Raw genomic sequence first — 18,821 nt, 5'->3', positions numbered from 1 at the left:
TTTTAAGTTTTTAATGTTAATATTTAATATTTTGTTCTAAAGATGGTGGAGCCAGGGCAAGATTTACTGCTTGCTGCTTTGAGCGAGAGTGGAATTAGTCCGAATGACCTCTTTGATATTGATGGTGGAGATGCGGGGCTTGCAACTCCAACACCTACCCCTCCCGTACAACAGGTAAGTGTTTTCCAAAGCCTCTGTAAGAAGTGAGTTTTTTCTTAATTTTACTTTCTATTATAGAAATAGGTATTGTTAAGCGTTAATTTTAAATATGCATGTGAATATTACTTTTATGTTGATTATTAGTCTTTATTCACAAAGTGGAAAATACTTGGCAGTGAAAATCAAGACATTTTCTGCTTTGATATATAACGTAAGAGATGAATTGCTTAGAGTTATTGTGGGAGGATCACTAATCTCAATATTTGTCTTTGTACTTTATAGGAATATTTTTCTGAGGTTTCACTATACACATTCTCTGAAAGCAAAAATAAGATTCTGGTGTTAGCGTAGTTTAGTGAAGATGTTATACTTGCAAAGATTGTTACTTTATACCTGGTATCAGTGATTTTACATTCCATTTGAATGCAAAGCTTGAAAAATTTTTTTATTTTAATAAAATAAATACATCTCTTGTTCTTGAAACAGAATTCACTGCCGTCATTCTTTATTTCTTTCTCTGATGTTGTTTTCTCTCCAGTCAGTGCCACTTAGTGCATTAGAACTAGGTTTGGAGACTGAAGCAGCAGTTCCTGTTAAACAAGAACCAGAGACGCTACCTACTCCAGCACTATTAAATGTTAGGGTAAGAATTATTTAGATTTGGCATTACTATGAAAATAGTTTAGGGTTGTAGTAAGAAAATAACCTTTAATATGAAATAGTTTTATTTCACTAGTTCTGCTTTTTGCTGCTTCTTTCCCAGTATTCTATCTACTCTCACCTCCTACTTTATAAAACGTTTCTTTCACTCTTCTGGTAGTTATGTTGATCAAAAGATTAAGGGGAAAGAAACCCCCATTTTTTTAGGTTATTTATTGCAAGTGATAGAAAATTCATGAAGTAAAGGTGAACTACACGTTAACCCACTACACTTTTCATTTTTACTTGTTTATTTCAGCTTTTGTCCATTGGTATATATAATTTTTATGTGATTGTTATTGTGTTTTAAATGTAGAGTTCCACTGACCTTGCTTTAAACATAGCAGTTTTCGTTGTTGTTGTTACTGTAGGCTGGGCTGCACGGCTTGTGGGATCTCAGTTCCCCAACCGGGGATTGAACCTGGGCCATGGCAGTGAAAGCCCTGAATCCTAACCAGTAGGCCACAGGAAACTCCCTACGCATAGCAATTATTAATTTAAGCTCTAGTGGTATAAAAGTATTGGACTGGTTAAAATTTGATAACTTTTGATAAATTATTGTTGAGAGTTACATTTAAAATTAATAGTAATGTAGAAGATTCTCGTTAGAGAAGTCATTAACAAATAACTCGAAGGGGGAAAGAAGTAGAAATAGACTTAAATTTATAAAAATATCTGTTGGGGCTTCCCTGGTGGCACGGTGGTTGGGAGTCCACCTGCCGATGCAGGGGACGCGGGTTCGTGCCCCGGTCCGGGAAGATCCCACATGCCGCGGAGCGGCTGGGCCTGTGAGCCATGGCCGCTGAGCCTGCGCGTCCGGAGCCTGTGCTCCGCAACGGGAGAGGCCACAACAGTGAGAGGCCCGCGTACTGCAAAAAAAAAAAAAAAAAAAAAAAAGAAATCTGTTTTACTTTAGTTGGTTGAAGTCACAGACATTTGTTATCCTCAAATCTTGACTTTTTTGGTTCATTTTTGTCCAACTCCTAACTCCCACCCCCCAACTATAAAAATAAAATGCTATGTAGCTTTGCCTTAGGCTCAAAGGAAGCATCCGCATTATCACTGATATTTGTAATTTACCTGGGTGGATCATTCATGGGGGCATAGGAATTTAAAACTCTGCTTGGTGGTCTTATCTTATTAAGTTAAACGTTAGTATAGTCTGTATGATAGCAGACAGAGCATTGGACAGGAATCATAGAATGTTAGAAATGGAAAATGGTCCTCAGAGACCCCGGGCCTCCAGAGGTAAAGTGATTTGCCTAAGGTTATCTGATTAGTTGGGGGCAGTGCTGGGATTAGAAATTATGTTCCTAGTCCTTGTGTTATGTAGGGTGACTATACAACACAGCTTGCTTAGGATACTCTCATTTTATGCTTACTGCCCCCAACACTACTATTATACCTTCTTTTTCTCAAATGGTGTATTTTAACTAGGTTGTTTATATCTAATGATATTTATTAGAACCGAAGTGCCAATGGTTGCATAAGATTCTTAATAAGTCAGTTTTAGAGTTTTAAATGGCCTGTTGTATTTGTGGATATGGGTTGCATTAGAGAATAAAGAATTTTTCACAGGTGTGATGTATATGGTTTTCTTTTCTAGCAGCAGCCTCCATCTACTACAACATTTGTGCTGAATCAAATAAATCAGCTTCCGACTTTGGGATCTACAATTGTAATGACTAAAACACCACCTGTAACCACGAATAGGCAAACCATCACTTTAACAAAGTTCATTCAGACTACTGCAAACACACGTCCTTCAGTCTCAGCACCAGCAGCACGAAATGCCATGACCTCTGCACCTTCAAAAGACCAGGTTCAACTGAAGGACCTACTAAAAAATAATAGTCTGAACGAACTCATGAAACTGAAGCCACCGGCTAATATTGCTCAGCCAGTTGCAACAGCAGCTAGTAAGTCTTTTTGTTTTCAACAGTGTCAACTGCTTGCCTTCGTTAAGATATGTCAGTGTGTTTTTAAGGTTTTGCTTAGGTTTTAAAAGAAGTAGTCATGACAGGAGATGATATCTGCATGACTCTGTGGACTTATAGTATTTATGCAATTCAAGGGAAGCAAAAATTTAGAAGCCTTAGCCTTAAGCTTTAAAATGAAGTGTGGAATTATCAAGTGGCTACATGAACACCATGAGATCTCAGTTTTATAAATTGTGAATAACTGGTTAACATTTTTCTCAGTCATTTAAATCAGTGCTTTTCAAACTTTATAACTCTGAGTCACTTGGGGATCTTTTGTTTTTTTAAATGAGTTTTTTTTTTTTTAAATTTATTTTTTGGCTACTTTGGGTCTTCATTGCTGTGTGTGGGCTTTCTCTAGTTGTGGCGAGCATGGGCTACTCTTTGTTGCAGTGTGCGGGCTTCTCATTGCGGTGGCTTCTCTTGTTGCGGAGCACGGGCTCTAGGCGCACGGGCTTCAGTAGTTGTGGCACATGGGCTCAGTAGTTGTGGCTCGCGGGCTCTAGAGTGCAGGCTCAGTAGTTGTGGCGCACGGGCTTCTTTGCTCCGCGGCATGTGGGATCTTCCCAGACCAGGGCTTGAACCCGTGTCCCCTGCATTGGCAGGCGGATTCTTAACCACTGTGCCACCAGGGAAGTCCCACTTGGGGATCTTTGTACAAAAACAGAGTCAGATTCAGTAGGTCTGGGATGGGGACCAAGATTCTGCATTTCTCATAAGCTTTTAGAGGTGCTGTTGCTGGTGGTCCTTGGACCATGCTTGAGGTGTAATGGGCTTTAAACTGATACTTCGCTACTTTAACTCTTACAGTTTTATGATTTTGCTTGTCATTAGCTTCATTGTATGTCGGTAGTCGTGTTTTTTAGTCAGTTTTCTTTTAAAATATATAAACTTTCATTGTAATGAAAATGAATAGTAATTCACTATATTTTCTTCGAAGAGTGAGCACTCAAAATACTTTTTTAATAATAGCTTTACTGAGATAATTTACATACCATTGTACCTTTTAAAGGGGTACAATTCAGTGGATTTTGGTATATTCACAGAGTTGTGTAACCATTACACTAGCTAATCCATAATGCTTTAAGTGTAGGTTTAGATCTAAAGAGAAAAAGCTCAACAGTGATTTGATCACTCTTTTTTAGGAATTCATTTATGCATAAACACTATAAATTTTACAGTTAATTTTTCTTCTCTGGAGTGGCTTTTTTATTGCTCACTTATTCAAAAGATATTTATTTATTTATTAATTGCCACACTACGAGGCATGTGGGATCTTAGTGCCTTGACCAGGGATCGAACCCATGCCCCCTGCAGTGGGAGCACTGAATCTTAACCGCTGGACCGCTAGGGAAGTCCCTGTTCTAGGATTCTGAGACTATGGCTGGGAAGAAAACTATTGAAATTTCTGCCCTCATAGAGCTTGCATTTGAGTGGAGAAAAACAGACAATAAACAAAATAAATGAAGTATATAGTATGTTAGATAGGGGTAGGCACGTGGAGAAAAATAGAAAATGGAATATGGGACAGGAAGAGGTTGTATTTAAGTGGAATGCTTAGAGGAAGCTTTGTGTTTATTGTAGTAAGGTAATTTTAAGGGTAAAATAGAGTTTTTTTTAACTTTGGCTATATCAAATTTTAGTAGTATAGTTTTAGAAACTGAAAAATGTGAACTCTTTTTTTTCTTTTTTTGGCTCTGCCACTCGACCTACAGGATCTTAGTTTCCCAACCAGGGGTTGAACCTGGGCCTCATCAGTGAAAGCGTGGAGTCCTAATCACTGGACTGCCATGGAATTCCCAAAATGTGAACTCTTAAGAGGGATATTCTTTCCTTCCTTTTTCCATTGAGCTAAATAGTATTTGACTCCCTGCCTGGTGATTTATACTAATACCTAATACATAGCATCCCACTGGGCTCTTGGAATGGGGTGCTGGATATTGAATAGAGAGTTCCTCCTTCCAAACAGCTGCTTTATTTTTCCAATTGAGAGAGATAAGTTTTAACACCCGATATATAATTTTGTAGCAGAATTGATTGCTGGGAAGTTCTAATGTGCTTGTGTTTATAGAGTAGAGGGCCAGGGACTTCCCTGGTGGTCCAGTGGTTAAGACTCTGCACTCCCAATGCAGGGGGCCTGGGTTCAATCCCTTGTCAGGGAACTAGATCCCGCGTGCCACAACTAAAGATCCCGCACCCGGCAATGAAGATCCCGCATGCCGCAACTAAGACCTGGCTCAGCCAAATAAATAAATAAATATTAAAAAAATAATAACAAAGTAGAGGGCTGGGGCATTCTAAAGGAATGAGCAAGGAGTGTTTGTTGGTGATACAGAACTAATTTTGTCTTCAGTGACAAATGCAATTAAAAATATCAGATAATCTAATCTTTGACTCCATACCTTTGTGCCTTTTGGCTGTAGTTTTACTCTTAAGGTTATTGTCCTGAACTGACTGGAGCCTGGCAGCTAGATGCCCATTGAGAAATTATTTTAACTGTCTCAGGATTGATTTCCATTCTGTGCCATGGAGAGCAGGACCACGGCCCTGACCTAGCTGAGGTGCAGGGCAGCATCTGGAATGGCTTCTGGGAGACTTAGGGGTGATCAGCAGTTAGTAGAAGCTGCTTTTCATTAAAGTCTTTGGATTTAATGAGGAGAAAGACTGCTGCTGTGCCATCGTGAGGAAAGTTTAGAGAGCAAAACAAAAGAGCTTTGGAGCTGACCGAGTAGTATTAGTACAGTAACATCTCCCACATCCAGTATAATACTTCTTAAAAGACAAGTCAAGGCCATCCTTGTGTGGAAGGCTGAGAAATTGTCAGACTAGACCAGGGCTGAAAAAGAAACATAGTAAGTGAATGCCGAAGATAAACCAACTTTTGTGTTGTAGGAGAGGGTCATCTTTTTACTGAAAGGGAAGAATGTTAAAAGTGTCAAACTGCAAAGAGCGAGGTTTTGCATGTTCTCTCTCTCTCTCTCTTTTTTTGGCCGCCCTGCATGGCTTGTGGGATCTTAGTTCCCCAACCAGAGATTGAACCCAGGCCCTCAGCGGCGGTGAAAGCATGGAGTCCTAACCACTGGACCGCCAGGGAATTCCCTGCATGTTCTCTGCCCCTTTTGGAGCCCTTAGCCCTTTAGGTGTCTCTTTGGATTCTGATCTCTCAGTTGAGCTCCAGTCCTGTAACACTTTCTATGAACTGTTCAGTTGCTCTCCCACAGTTATATTAAACACATCTGTGCTCCTAAGTAAATTTATTATCTCTGTACCAGCTTCCTTATTTTGCTAACACTTTAATCCCAGCCATTTTGTAGTCCCAAGTGACAGGCCACCCAAATACTCCCTATCTTTTGGTAGAATACATAAGGTCATAATCTGTTCTCCTGGTGTAATTTTCACACTGTAATTGCAAGAATACCAGGTACTGGGAGTGCTTCAGGTATACTTGGAGGATGGAGGCTAGTAACAGGGGCTCAGAACTTCTCAACCAAGTAGTTCTTTTAAAAAAAAATTAATTAATTTTTGGTTCTGTTGGGTCTTCATTGCTGCGCGCAGGCTTTCTCTAGTTGCAGCGAGTGGGGGCTGCTCTTCGTTGCAGTGCGTGGCCTTCTCACTGCTGTGGCTTCTCTTATTGCAGAGCATGGGTTCTAGGTGCGTGGGCTTCAGTAGTTGTGGCTCGCGGGCTCTAGAGCGCAGGCTCAGTAGTTGTGGCGCACGGGCTTAGTTGCTCCGCGGCATGTGGGATCTTCCCGGACCAGGGCTCGAACCCGTGTCCCCTGCATTGGCAGGCGGATTCTTAACCACTGAGCCACCAGGGAAGCCCCGTAGTTCTACTTTGATTGATACTTTGATGGAGAGGTTCTTGTGCTATATCTTTTTTTTTTTTTTTTTTTTTTTTTTTTGGGAAAGTTGTGCTATATCTTAAAAGAGTTTGCAAACCACTGGTATAGAAGAACAGGTTCATTCTTTGGATCTTTATTCTGAGGGAAGACAGTAGAGTTCCCAAACTTTTTTTTTTCCCTTCCAGAAATAATTATTTTGCCTTGAAGGTTAGTAAGTACTTCCAGATCAGGTGCGATTGATTCTGTCTTGGTGCTAATACCAGGTTTTGCACCAAGTGAAGTGTCTCAGAGTAATGCTGGCTGTGGGTAATTGTTTTGAAATAAACTGCCAAATAGCGTTCTGGTTAAGGTGTCTTTTTGATAAATAGTTTTCAAATTTCCTGTGCACATGTTTCCTTTTAAGTTGTTTTCTAATGTTAATTCTTACCTCTGTAATGACATATAGCATGAGTATTTTTATCCTTATGCTTAATTTAAGTTAGAGATAAGCAGATTGGTATTCTTTGGTTTGTGAAGTGGGTAAACTTTACTGAAGTTTTTAAAAACTGTAGGAAAATAGATATTTTGTTATAAAATGTACATTATTTCTCCCCCTCAGCTGATGTAAGCAATGGCACAGTAAAGAAAGAGTCTTCTAATAAAGAAGTAGCAAGAATATGGATAAATGACATGAAAATGAGGAGTTTCTCCCCGACCATGGTGAGTTTCAAAAGCTGTATCTGTATTTTTGTGTGGTATGAAAGTACACTTGGCTAAGTGTAGCCCTCAGAAAACTTTTTTTGGGGTGAAGGGGAGCTTCTCAGCTACATAAACTAATGAACAAGCATTAAACCTCACTGGAATAAATTAATATATGCTAAACAAGGGGATTATAAGATACATATTTGATAGATAGAGTATTATACAAAGTGCTGACGCTTTTCTATTGTGAATTTCATCTGATAAGTAAAAAGGACAATGTGGAGTTAACCAAAAGTATTTGATAATTATGTTCATTTTAGGATTGAGCCTTATTATATAGCTGGTTATGGGATGTCAGATCATATAATGGTTTAGTTGTGAGTAATTATATGTTAACATTATTTTTACATTTTGGAAATGCTATATGCTTCAGGTAAATTGATTCTGTGCGTGTATTTAATAATTACGCAGTGTATAACCCTGCCTCTGTGTGGTGGGTTTCTGGCTCCCCATTTTAATAAACATATAATTAATGCCACATGGTTTAAGTAGTAATATAAGGTACAGCAAGAGGTAAATAGTGATGCTCGCAATAGGGCTTATGAGTTTGTAGGAAGATGAGACTCAGATGGCCTAGGAGGACTTCACTTTTTTTTTTTTTTAATAAATTTATTTGTTTTTATTTTTGGCTGTGTTGGGTTTTTGTTGCTGCGCATGGGTTTTCTCTAGTGCGGCGAGCGGGGGTTACTCTTCATTGTGGTGAGCAAGCTTCTCATTGTCGTGGCTTCTCTTGTTGCAGAGCACAGTCTCTAGAGCGCAGGCTCAGTTGTTGTGGCGCACGGGCTCAGTTGCTCCGCGGCATGTGGGATCTTCCCAGGCTAGGGATCGAACCCGTGTCCCCTGCATTGGCAGGCGGATTCTTAACCACTGCGCCACCAGGGAAACCCAGGACTTCATTTTATGGAGGCAATGTCATGGAGTTTGGGTGTCGAGTCTGGAGAGACTTTGAGAGGGCCTTTTAGGAAGGGAGCTACAGCATTAATAGGCACAGAGGAGGTGGTAGCTATATGCTTAGGATACTTGGCTTGCAGGAAGAAATTGGAATGGTTGATTGGGGGCTCTGTGGAGGGTCCTGAATTGAATTTGATGGACTTGGGACTTGGAGCAGCACCAGTGAGGCCCCTGGAAGTAGAGGGACCTGTTAGTGACTCAGGATGTGTTGGGAAGAAGAGACAGGTTAGGAGGTTGGTTAAGTAGTCCAGAAGGGAAGTGATAAGGAACTAAACGTCAGAGATTGCAAAGGTGATTGGAAAGGATGAGGGGAAAGGTAAAAAGAAAGTAAGAGGGGACTGCACATAATGATACCAGAGGATTGGTAAGACTGGGAATGAAATACAGAATTGGAGAGACAGCAAAGCAACCTGTGCCTGAGGTTTTGAATGGGGACCAGGAGAACAAGTGTTGGCAGTATCAGTTTACTTAACAGTTGAGTGCCAGCAGCTTACTTGGAAGTTGATTTTTGGAAAATAAGAATGCATTTTTTCTTTAAGATTATTTAGTGCTCAAGTTCCCAGTCCAGCCCATGTTGCCCATAACATGCCAAAAGTTCTATATTGTCCTAGCAGTTAAGAGACATCTGACAGATTGCAAGCTGGTAGCCTGTGGATAAAAACCAATTGACAGGTGTTTTGTTTGGCATCCACATTATTTTGAAAATTTTGAATGTGTTGCAAACACATAAAATGCTGATTTCCAGGTTCTCTTGAAAAATAGGAGTACCTGATAATCCTGGGCCCACATTCCTCACCTCATGTTAACATGCTTAGAGTTGAGTAGTGAACACCTACTTTGTATGTTGGTCACACATTCCCCGTGTACCACAGTCTCCCTCCCCTTCATTTATCTCCTTGACCCTAAGCTTGGTGTCAGTTGCCATTTTACATCCAGCTGGCTTAGACATATTACTTGTCTGGTCCTTGGATTTTGTGACCGTATTGTGTTACCACCTAATCCTCCAATTATATACCTGCGGTATATATTTTTTAAAGGTAGGGAAAGACAAGGTAGAGGGAGAAAGGCGGCTGGTCATTTAGCACAGTGCGCATTCCTATTTTACAGATGAGGAAAAGGTGCAAAGGGGGATGGGCAGGACTCAGAATGTAAGTAATTTGCCCAAGGCTACACAGATAACAGCAGAAGTGGGGTCTGGGTCTGTTTCTTTGGCCAGCCCCATTTCATCTCTTATTTCTGAAACTGGGTTTTATTTTGGCATACTTTCTGAGAACATTCAGGGTTTCTTTGGATTTTTTTTCTAAGGACTCCATGGGTTGATGGCTGCATGTTTATCTCACATCTCCCTTTTCTTTCCCACATTTATTGAGCATCTATGTGCCATCATATGCTGCTCTAGACTAAATAAAAATAAATAAAATAAAAGAGGAGCCTGACCTTACATTTTATTTATTTATTTGTTTGTTTTTAAGATAAACTTGTTTTATTTATTTTATTTTTGGCTGCGTTGGGTCTTCGTTGCTGCGCGTGGGCTTTCTCTAGTTGCAGCGAGTGGGGGCTACTCTTTGTTGCGGTGCGCAGGCTTCTCACTGCGGTGGCTTCTCTTGTTGCAGAGCACGGGCTCTAGGCGCACAGGCTTCAGTAGTTGTGGCACGTGGGCTCAGTAGTTGTGGCTCGCGGACTTTAGAGCGCAGGCTCAGTAGTTGTGGCGCACGGGCTTAGTTGCTCCGCGGCATGTGGGATCTTCTCGGACCAGGGCCCGAACCCGTGTCCCCTGCATTGGCAGGTGGATTCTTAACCACTGCGTCACTAGGGAAGCCCTGATGTTACATTTTAATGCCATGTGTCCTTGGCATTACCTGTAGGTCCTGACTAGGTTTTCTCTTTGTCCTTCTCCTCCCTTCCTTGGTATACTGGGTCCCACAGCTTCTTCCCTACATTCTTCCTTGATCAAGCCCACATTAATAAAGAGCTTCCCTTTATGGTTTACTGATAGTGAAAAGCAGCTTTTTCAGACGCTTCTTAGTCCCCTATTCCTCCCTGCCTCTACCTCTTTAAGATTCTGTAGAGAAACACATGGTAACATGACTATATTGACCATTCACTCACTTTGCCTGGGGCAGTCTGGGTTTACTGCTGTTTTCCTGGTGTAAGTTACTAATAACTCCTCATTTTATTCTCAGATGTGCTGACGATTTGAGAGTAGGTGATATAGGATTCTGTATGGTTGTTGTGTCTGTGGAGACACAGATGTCTGAAGTAAATTCTCTGTCTTTTAGAAGAACCTTTACTCCAGAGTTTTCTACGGTTTTGGTTTTAGGATCTAAGGGAAAGAAACAGATGAAGGTAACTGAGAAGAGGGTGGGATGTGAGACTTAAAGAGAGTTCCTGCCCCATGAGATTGTAGGATGTGCTGCTGGGGCTCATCCACCTTTTCTCTCCAGACCCCTTGTTCTTTCTATTCCTGGAACTGCAATGAAGATTGAGGACTGGAGGTTAGACTTCTGGGCATCAGGGAGGCTGGCAGGTAATATTGAAGGGGAAGGTAGTTTGAGAAGGTGGTGGAGCCCTGTGGTGACCCATTTGTGTGTTTGCAATGAGAGCAGGTCATGGATTATCTGTGCTTATCTTTGGAGGAGCAGGGAAACCATAGACTCTGACCCAGATATTAGGGAATATAGAAGTGGTATGTCCTGTTTCCAAGATTGAAGATAGTGAGTGGGTATTCCTACAGAAGAGTTTTTCTGTGTGTTGGCTGGGCCTCCAGTTTCTGGACTTAATTGATTTTGCTCTCTCTGTTACAGAAGGTCCCTGTTGTGAAAGAGGAAGATGAACCAGAGGAAGAAGATGAAGAAGAAATGGGTCATGCGGAAACCTATGCAGAGTATATGCCAATAAAACGTATGTCTTTGGGATTTGTCAAAATAATGAAAGACTTCTGGGTTCCTTTTGAACTTAAAAAACTGCCACACACATTATTATGTATTAAGATCTATCCATGTTGGGTACCTCAGAATTTGATAAGTGTGAGCTTTGTAGTGTGTTTTTTTTTTTTTTTTGCGGTACGCGGGCCTCTCACTGTTGTGACCTCTCCCGTTGCGGAGCACAGGCTCCGGACGCGCAGACTCAGCGGCCATGGCTCACGGGCCCAGCCGCTCCGCGGCATGTGGGATCTTCCCGGACCGGGGCACGAACCCGTGTCCCCTGCATCGGCAGGCGAACTCTCAACCACTGCACCACCAGGGAAGCCCTGTAGTATGTTTTAAACTAGAATATGTTTTAAAATAGCTACATGAAAATTCTGTGAGTTTTTAAATTTTCCTACAGGAATTTAGAGCTTTGCTTTGGAATGAAGTCTTTTAAAACCAGGAGTGAAAAGGCTTTTTCCTTTCAAGTTAATTTTGCTCGTATCAGCAGTGATTATAAAATCATAGTAAATTACAGAAATGTAAACACGTATCTTAGCTTTATACAGCTTATCTAAAGCAAATTATACAAACATGGGAATCTTAAAAATAAAATCTGCTATTCGAATTCAGTGGTTTAAATTAACACCATTGCTTCCTTTTTTCCCGTAATGACCATGATTCATTTTTTTAGTGGCCACTGTATTAAGTTGAAAATGAATAATTTTTAGTTTTTGTGTAAAATTTTTCACTTTTTCATTTTATGGGGGTAATAAAATGGAAAAAAATCTATGGCTAGAATTTTTCTCTCCTATACTCTGGCTTTCTATAAAAAGTCACCAATAAGACCACTTAAACTAAAAATCTCTGTTTACCACCTATGTATGGATTCCAAGGTCCCATACTTTCCTGGTTATTTAAAATGATGTCTTTAAACTAGGATTATGTTCTGTTACTACTGGAGAACCTGTTGGTATGAACTGTGGTGGTATTTTTCTAGATCTTTTTAATGAGCAAGTCTCTATTTAAACCATAGGTAGTTGATAAATAAGTAATTTTAGTCAAATTTAAACAGTATTTTACCATCAGTCAGTGACTTTATATAGGATCCCAGGGTGTATAGTTACTTCTTATATTTTCTCTGTCAGGAGAAATATTGCAATATCTTATGATAAGACTGGGAAGTGTTATTACTTAGAATAATTAAAATGAAATATTTTTAAATTTTTATTTAGTAAAAATTGGCCTGCGTCACCCAGATGCTGTAGTTGAAACTAGTTCTTTATCCAGTGTTACTCCTCCTGATGTTTGGTACAAAACGTCTATTTCTGAAGAAACCATTGATAATGGCTGGTTATCAGCATTACAGCTTGAGGCAATTACATATGCAGCCCAGGTAAGCTGTGTAATTTATAACTACATACAGTTTTTATCTTTAATTTTAGTTCACAATGTATAGTTGTTTTAATTCAAAGTTAAGTTTCCCTTGCATGAAAATCTTGTGAATGTGATTTTTATAGAAGTTTTATGTGTTAGAAAATTAAAGGGGTAGTGTGGATATGGGGAATGTGTTTCTAGTGCAAATGATAAATTGTCATAACCGTTTTGGAATTCACTGGGAACATGTATTAAAATTAAAAATACCTATATCCTTTTACCTAACAATTCCATGCGAGTCTGTTTCATAGAACTATTAGATAAGAACATATATATATAAGGCTATTTGTTGCAGTTTTTTTTCCCCCCAGTGGCTGAAAGCTAGAAAAGATTTGAAAGCTCACACCCTTGGGGAGTGATTGAATAACCTTTGGTATTACCATATGGGTGTTTTACCAGCTTTTATATTATGTCAATTGTCTTGAAAGGATCTCTGAAATACTCCATTTTTGTAAAATAAATAGGCAACCATCCCCCATATTTATGTTTTATAAAAAAGTTTGTATTTGGTTGTACAGTCCTTGAAAAATTATGGAAGAATACTCACCAATTTTTTAACTTTAATTACCTCCTACATACGAGGGTAGCAAGAAAAAAATACACAGACCTCGGAGATAGGGCAGGTTTGGTTCCAGACTACCACAGTAAAGCAAATGTCACAATAAAATGAGTCGCATGAAGTTTTTGGTTTCCCAGTGCATGCAAAACTTAGTGTTTACACTATTATGTAGTCTGTTAAGTGTGCAATAGCATTATGTCCAGAAAAACAATGTACATACCTTAATTTAAAAATACTTTAATGCTAAAAAATGCTAACCATCATCTGAGGCTTCAGCAAGATGGGGGGAGGTCTCGCCTTGGTGTTGATGGCTGCTAAATGATCAGAGTGGTGGTTACTGAAGGCTGGAGGGGCTGTGGCAGTTTCTTAAAATAAGACAACAGTGAAGTTTGCTGCATTGATTCATTCTTCCTTGCACTAATGATTTCACTGTAGCATGCAGTGCTGTTTGATGGCATTTCACCCATAGAACTTCTTTCAGAATTGGAGTCAGTCCTCTCAAACTCTGCCACTGCTTTATCAACTAAGTTTATGTAATCTAAATCCTTTGTTGTCATTTCAACCATCTTCACAGCATCTTCATTAGGAGGAGATTCCATCTCAAGAATCTGCTTCCTCCACTGAAGTCTTGAACCGCTCCAAGTCATCCATGAGGGTTAACTCCTGTTAATGTTGATATTTTGACCTCTTCCCATGAATCATGAATGTTCTTAGTGGCATCTAGAAGGGTGATTCCTTTTCTGGAAGGTTTTCAGTTGATTTTGTCCAGATGCATCAGAGAAATCAACTATCTATGGCAGTTACAGCCTTACAAAATGTGTTTCTTAAAGAGTAAGATTTGAAAGCCGAAATTACTCTTAGCTCCATGGGCTGCAGAAAGGCTGTTTTACAAAGCAGGCATGAAAGTGACATTGATCTCATTGTACATCTCCATTAGAGCTCTTGGGTGCATTGTCAATGAGCAGTATTACTTTGAAAGGAATCTTTCATTCTGAGCAGTAGGTCTCAACAGTGGGTTTCAAATATTCAGTAAATCATGTTGTAAACAGATGTGCTGCCTTGTTCCATTTGTAGAGCACAGGCAGTGTAGACTGAGCATAATTCTTAAAGGCCCTAGGATTTTTGGAATGGGAAATGAGCATTGGCTTCAACTTCAGGCCACCAGCTGCATTAGCCCCTCATAAGTCAGCCTGTCCTCTGAAGCTTTGAAGCCAGACATTGACTTCTTCTCTAGTTATGAAAGTCCTAGATAGCATCTTGTTCCAAAAGAAGGCTGTTTCATCTACATTGAAAATCTGTTGTTTAATGTAGCCACATTTATCGATTATCTTAGCTAGATCTTCTGGATAACTTGGTGAAGCTTCTGCATCAGCACTTGCTGTTTCACCTTGCAATTATGTTACGGAGATGACTCCTTAAACCTCATGAACCAACCTCTGTGAGCTTCAGAATTCTTCTGCAGCTTCCTCACCTCTCTCAGCCTTCGTAGAATTAAAGAGTTAGGGCCTTGCTCTGGATTAGGCTTTGGCTTAAGGGAATGTTATGGCTTGTTTGATCTTCTTTCGAGACCACTAAAAGTTCCTTCATGTCAGCAATAAGGCTGTTTCGCTTTCTTATTGTTTGTTCACTGAAGTAGCACTTTTAATTTCCTTTAAGAACTTTTTTTTTCATTCACAATTTGGCTGTTTGGAGCAAGAGGCCTGGTATTCAGCCTGTCTAGGCTTTCAACATGTCTTCCTTATGTTGTAATCATTTCTAGCTGTTGATTTAAAGTGAGAGACATGCAGCTCTTCCTTTCACTTGAATGCTTAAAGAAGCCATTGTAGAGTTATTAATTGGTCTAATTTCAATACTGTTGTGTCTCAGGGACTGGGGAGGCTGAAGGAGAGAGAGAGATGGGGGAAATGGCCAGTCGGTGGAGCAGTCACAATACGAACAACATTTATTGATTAAGTTCACCATCTTATATGGGCGGGGTTCATGGCAGCCCAAAACAATTAAAGTAGTAACATCGAAGATCACTGATCACAATAACAAATATAATAATAATGAAAAAGTTTGAAATAGTATGAGAATTACCAAAAAGTGACTCAGAGACATGAAAGAGCAACTGCTGTTGGAAAAATGGCACCAATAAAATTGCTTGATGCAGGGTTGCCACAAACCTTCAATATGTAAAAAATGCAGTATCCCCTGAAGTGCAGTAACAGTGAAGCACAATAAAATGAGGTATGCCTGTATAGTTACGTAAAAGTATGCACACTAAGCCAACTACATGCCATTTCTATAAAAACAGAGAATGTTAATATATGACTAAAACAAGGTATGAAAGACTGATTGCCAAAATATCTAAAGGAATAGATAATTACCAGCGTTTTCTTTTTCAGCAACATGAAACATTCCTACCAAATGGAGATCGTGCTGGATTCTTAATAGGTGATGGTGCTGGTGTAGGAAAAGGAAGGACAATAGCAGGAATCATCTATGAAAATTATTTGTTGAGTAGAAAAAGGGCTTTGTGGTAAGTGCTAAAGACTGGCTGTGGAAGCTTTTGTTTGTGAATAATCCAGCATATGGGGATGGGTCTTCGTGAGTAGGTATATTTTTTTGAAGTGTCAAGGCCTGGGTTTATTTATTCCTGAATATTGCTAGAATGATGGGATTTGTATTGAATTTGTGTGTTTTTCTTTTCCCTTTTTTTTGTGGCAGGTTCAGTGTTTCAAATGATTTAAAGTATGATGCCGAAAGAGATCTGAGGGATATTGGAGCAAAAAACATTTTGGTCCATTCATTAAATAAGGTATGAAACTTTTCTATTCAGTTGGTCATTCAATAAATATTGACTTATCTGTGAGATGGGAATAATAATAGTTTCTACTTCGTAGGGTTGTTAAGAGGATTAAATGAGTTATTTCACAGAAAGCATAGTGAGTGCTAGCCACTATTGTTGGTTTTCGGATTACTAAGTGTTAAATAATATGCTAGGTAGGGTTATGTAGTGGCAAACAAAATAAGCATTGTCTGTTTTTATGGAGTTTATTCTCTTACTCTTCAGGGTTTTTCATTTGTTTGTTTTTGTCTGTTTCTGAAGTTACTGTATATGGGTGAAACTCATATACTTATGAGTATAAGGGTGCAGTGTGATAAAGCTATATGGACAGGTAGTGTGCCCATCGCATCATATAGAGAGAATTGTGATTTGGACACTGTTTTAGATATTTGTACATTCAGTGGACTTGTATACCCGTACCTGTGTTCATGTTGAAACAGTTCTGTCAAATGGAAGAAAATGTGTTTCATTATCTAGAAAGCACAGTCCAATGTTCATTTAGCAAATCTTTATTGACCACCTACTATGCAGCAATTCCTGGAGTCACATGGGTAGAATAGACAGACCTAGTTCCTGCAGGTGCTTCCTTGCTAGCCCTTTGAAAATAAGTAAATGTAAATCTACTTTCCATGCGAGTCCTAAGTTGCTTCAGTGTTGTTGCCCTGCCCATCAGTGGCTTTTTTTGGGTGAGGGTTACTGAGTGGTTTGTTGGGTTAAGTACTGTGTCTTGAATGACTACTAGCAGTTCAAAACTAAAACATGTAAGGGGCATCTAGAAATATTTTTGATTTCTAAATCAGCATAATTGAGGAAGACCACAGTAACTATTAATCATAATTCTTATATAGCCCTCAGATCTTAATTACAGTGCTTTGCATTTAGTAAATGCACAATAAATATTTGTAGAATGAATATTGTGACCTTTTCTTGGGGAGTTTGATTTGTAATCTTTTTTTTTTTTTTTTTTTTTTTTGCGGTACACGGGCCTCTCACTGTTGTGGCCTCTCCCGTTGTGGAGCACAGGCTCCGGACGTGCAGGCTCAGCGGCCATGGCTCATGGGCCCAGCCGCTCCGCGGCATGTGGGATCTTCCTGGACTGGGGCATGAACCCGTGTCCCCTGCATCGGCAGGCAGACTCTCAACCACTGCACCACCAGGGAAGCCCTGTAATCTTTTATTGATGATAGACTTTTTTGAGACTTTGATGAAAACTGGATCCTTGTACGTTAAAGTTATACACACACACACACAAACACACGAGAGGGTTCATGTGTGTGTGTATGTATGTGTACACATGTGTATGAGAAATTTTGTGTATGATCTTAAGAGGTCCTTTGACTTTCCTGAAGCCCATCATGGTACCACCAGTTTCCTGCTGTAGAAATCTGGGTGGGATAAATATTTTAGAGACAAAAATGTATTTATTAAGTTCTTCTCTTTTCTTTTTTAGTTTAAATACGGAAAAATTTCTTCCAAACATAATGGGAGTGTGAAGAAGGGTGTGATTTTTGCTACCTATTCTTCCCTCATTGGTGAAAGTCAGTCTGGTGGTAAATACAAAACGAGGTTAAAACAACTCCTACATTGGTGTGGTGATGACTTCGATGGAGTGGTATCCTTTGCAACAAGTTTTATAATTTTTAATGACACAAAATATAACACACAGGAATTCTGAGGTTAAATAAAAAGACTGCTGGGACGAGAGCTTTAATGATTACATGGAGTCCAGGGGAGTCAGAAAGTTGATTCTGTTTTGTAGCTGTCATATACGAGGCCAGTATTTAAGTTCCTGCTTTAGGAAAATGTTAATAGGTATGGGACATGCTGAATACTATATTCCCGTCTTAACTTAGTGATTTCCAAACTTATTTGCTCATAGCATACCTTTTACTATCCTGCATGAGGATCACCAGTTTTTGAAGTACTGATTAAGTTGGTTATCAGTTGTGCTTCTATTTAACAAAATTTGCTCAGATTATCTGTGTGGTGGACATTTTTAGCCGTAGTGGATCCTTTCGTTCATTCTAATTAAGAATTAAATATCCAGTTAAGGAGTGACAGCGCCGCAAGGTGGCAGCCACCACGGGCTCGGACAGTTTATGAAAACTGAATATACAGCCTTAAGATAGAATGTGGACCTAAATACCCAGAAGCAACCCCCTTTGTAAGATTTGTAAGAAAAAGTAATATGAATGGAGTTAATAGTTCTAATGGAGTGGTGGACCCAAGAGCCATATCAATGCTAGCAAAATGGCAGAATTCATATAGCTTCAAAGTTGTCCTGCAAGAGCTTCGGTGCCTAATGATGTCCAAACAAAATATGAAACTCCCTTAGCCGCCTGAAGGACAGTGTTACAGTAGTTATCAAAAAGAAAAACCACAGGCCCTCCACTACCCACCCCCCATTCGATTCAAGCAGTCTTCATTTTCTGCAGTAGTAAATTTTCTAGATGCCAAAAAAAAATTAAATATCCAGTTAAGGTTAATGCCAAATTCAGTGAATGCCTCTGTGGCTGGGGGAAGGGGGCTATGGAGATCAAGGAGAGGCACATAGAGGGCTTCATTGATATTTGTGATCTTACAGAAAAAGAAAACCATCTGAAGCAAATATGGCAAAATGTTAAGGTTTGACAAAACCAGATGATAGGTATAGGTATGTGAATATTAGTAAAAAAAAAAAAAAAAAAAAAAAAGTTAATGCTCAGGGGCTTGTTATCA

General features: G+C 39.5%; 1 protein-coding gene across 1 annotated transcript in view; it reads left to right on the top strand.

Moving 5' to 3' along the window:
- SBNO1 (strawberry notch homolog 1) overlaps positions 1-18,821 on the top strand; it is a 58,363-nt gene that overhangs the window by 8,191 nt on the left and 31,351 nt on the right. Inside the window, exons 2-10 of the mRNA XM_082853754.1 lie at positions 43-174; positions 698-802; positions 2,465-2,777; positions 7,278-7,378; positions 11,176-11,272; positions 12,513-12,673; positions 15,661-15,794; positions 15,983-16,073; positions 17,554-17,768. Of these exons, the coding sequence (XP_082709880.1) occupies positions 43-174; positions 698-802; positions 2,465-2,777; positions 7,278-7,378; positions 11,176-11,272; positions 12,513-12,673; positions 15,661-15,794; positions 15,983-16,073; positions 17,554-17,768 (1,349 nt within the window). The remainder of the gene's footprint in view (positions 1-42; positions 175-697; positions 803-2,464; positions 2,778-7,277; positions 7,379-11,175; positions 11,273-12,512; positions 12,674-15,660; positions 15,795-15,982; positions 16,074-17,553; positions 17,769-18,821) is intronic.

This window comes from Leucopleurus acutus (assembly GCF_964270905.1).
Source record: "Leucopleurus acutus genome assembly, chromosome: 13".
Taxonomy (NCBI): domain Eukaryota; kingdom Metazoa; phylum Chordata; class Mammalia; order Artiodactyla; family Delphinidae; genus Leucopleurus; species Leucopleurus acutus.
Note: the sequence above shows the minus strand (reverse complement) of the source record. Positions and strands in the feature narration are given on the sequence as shown.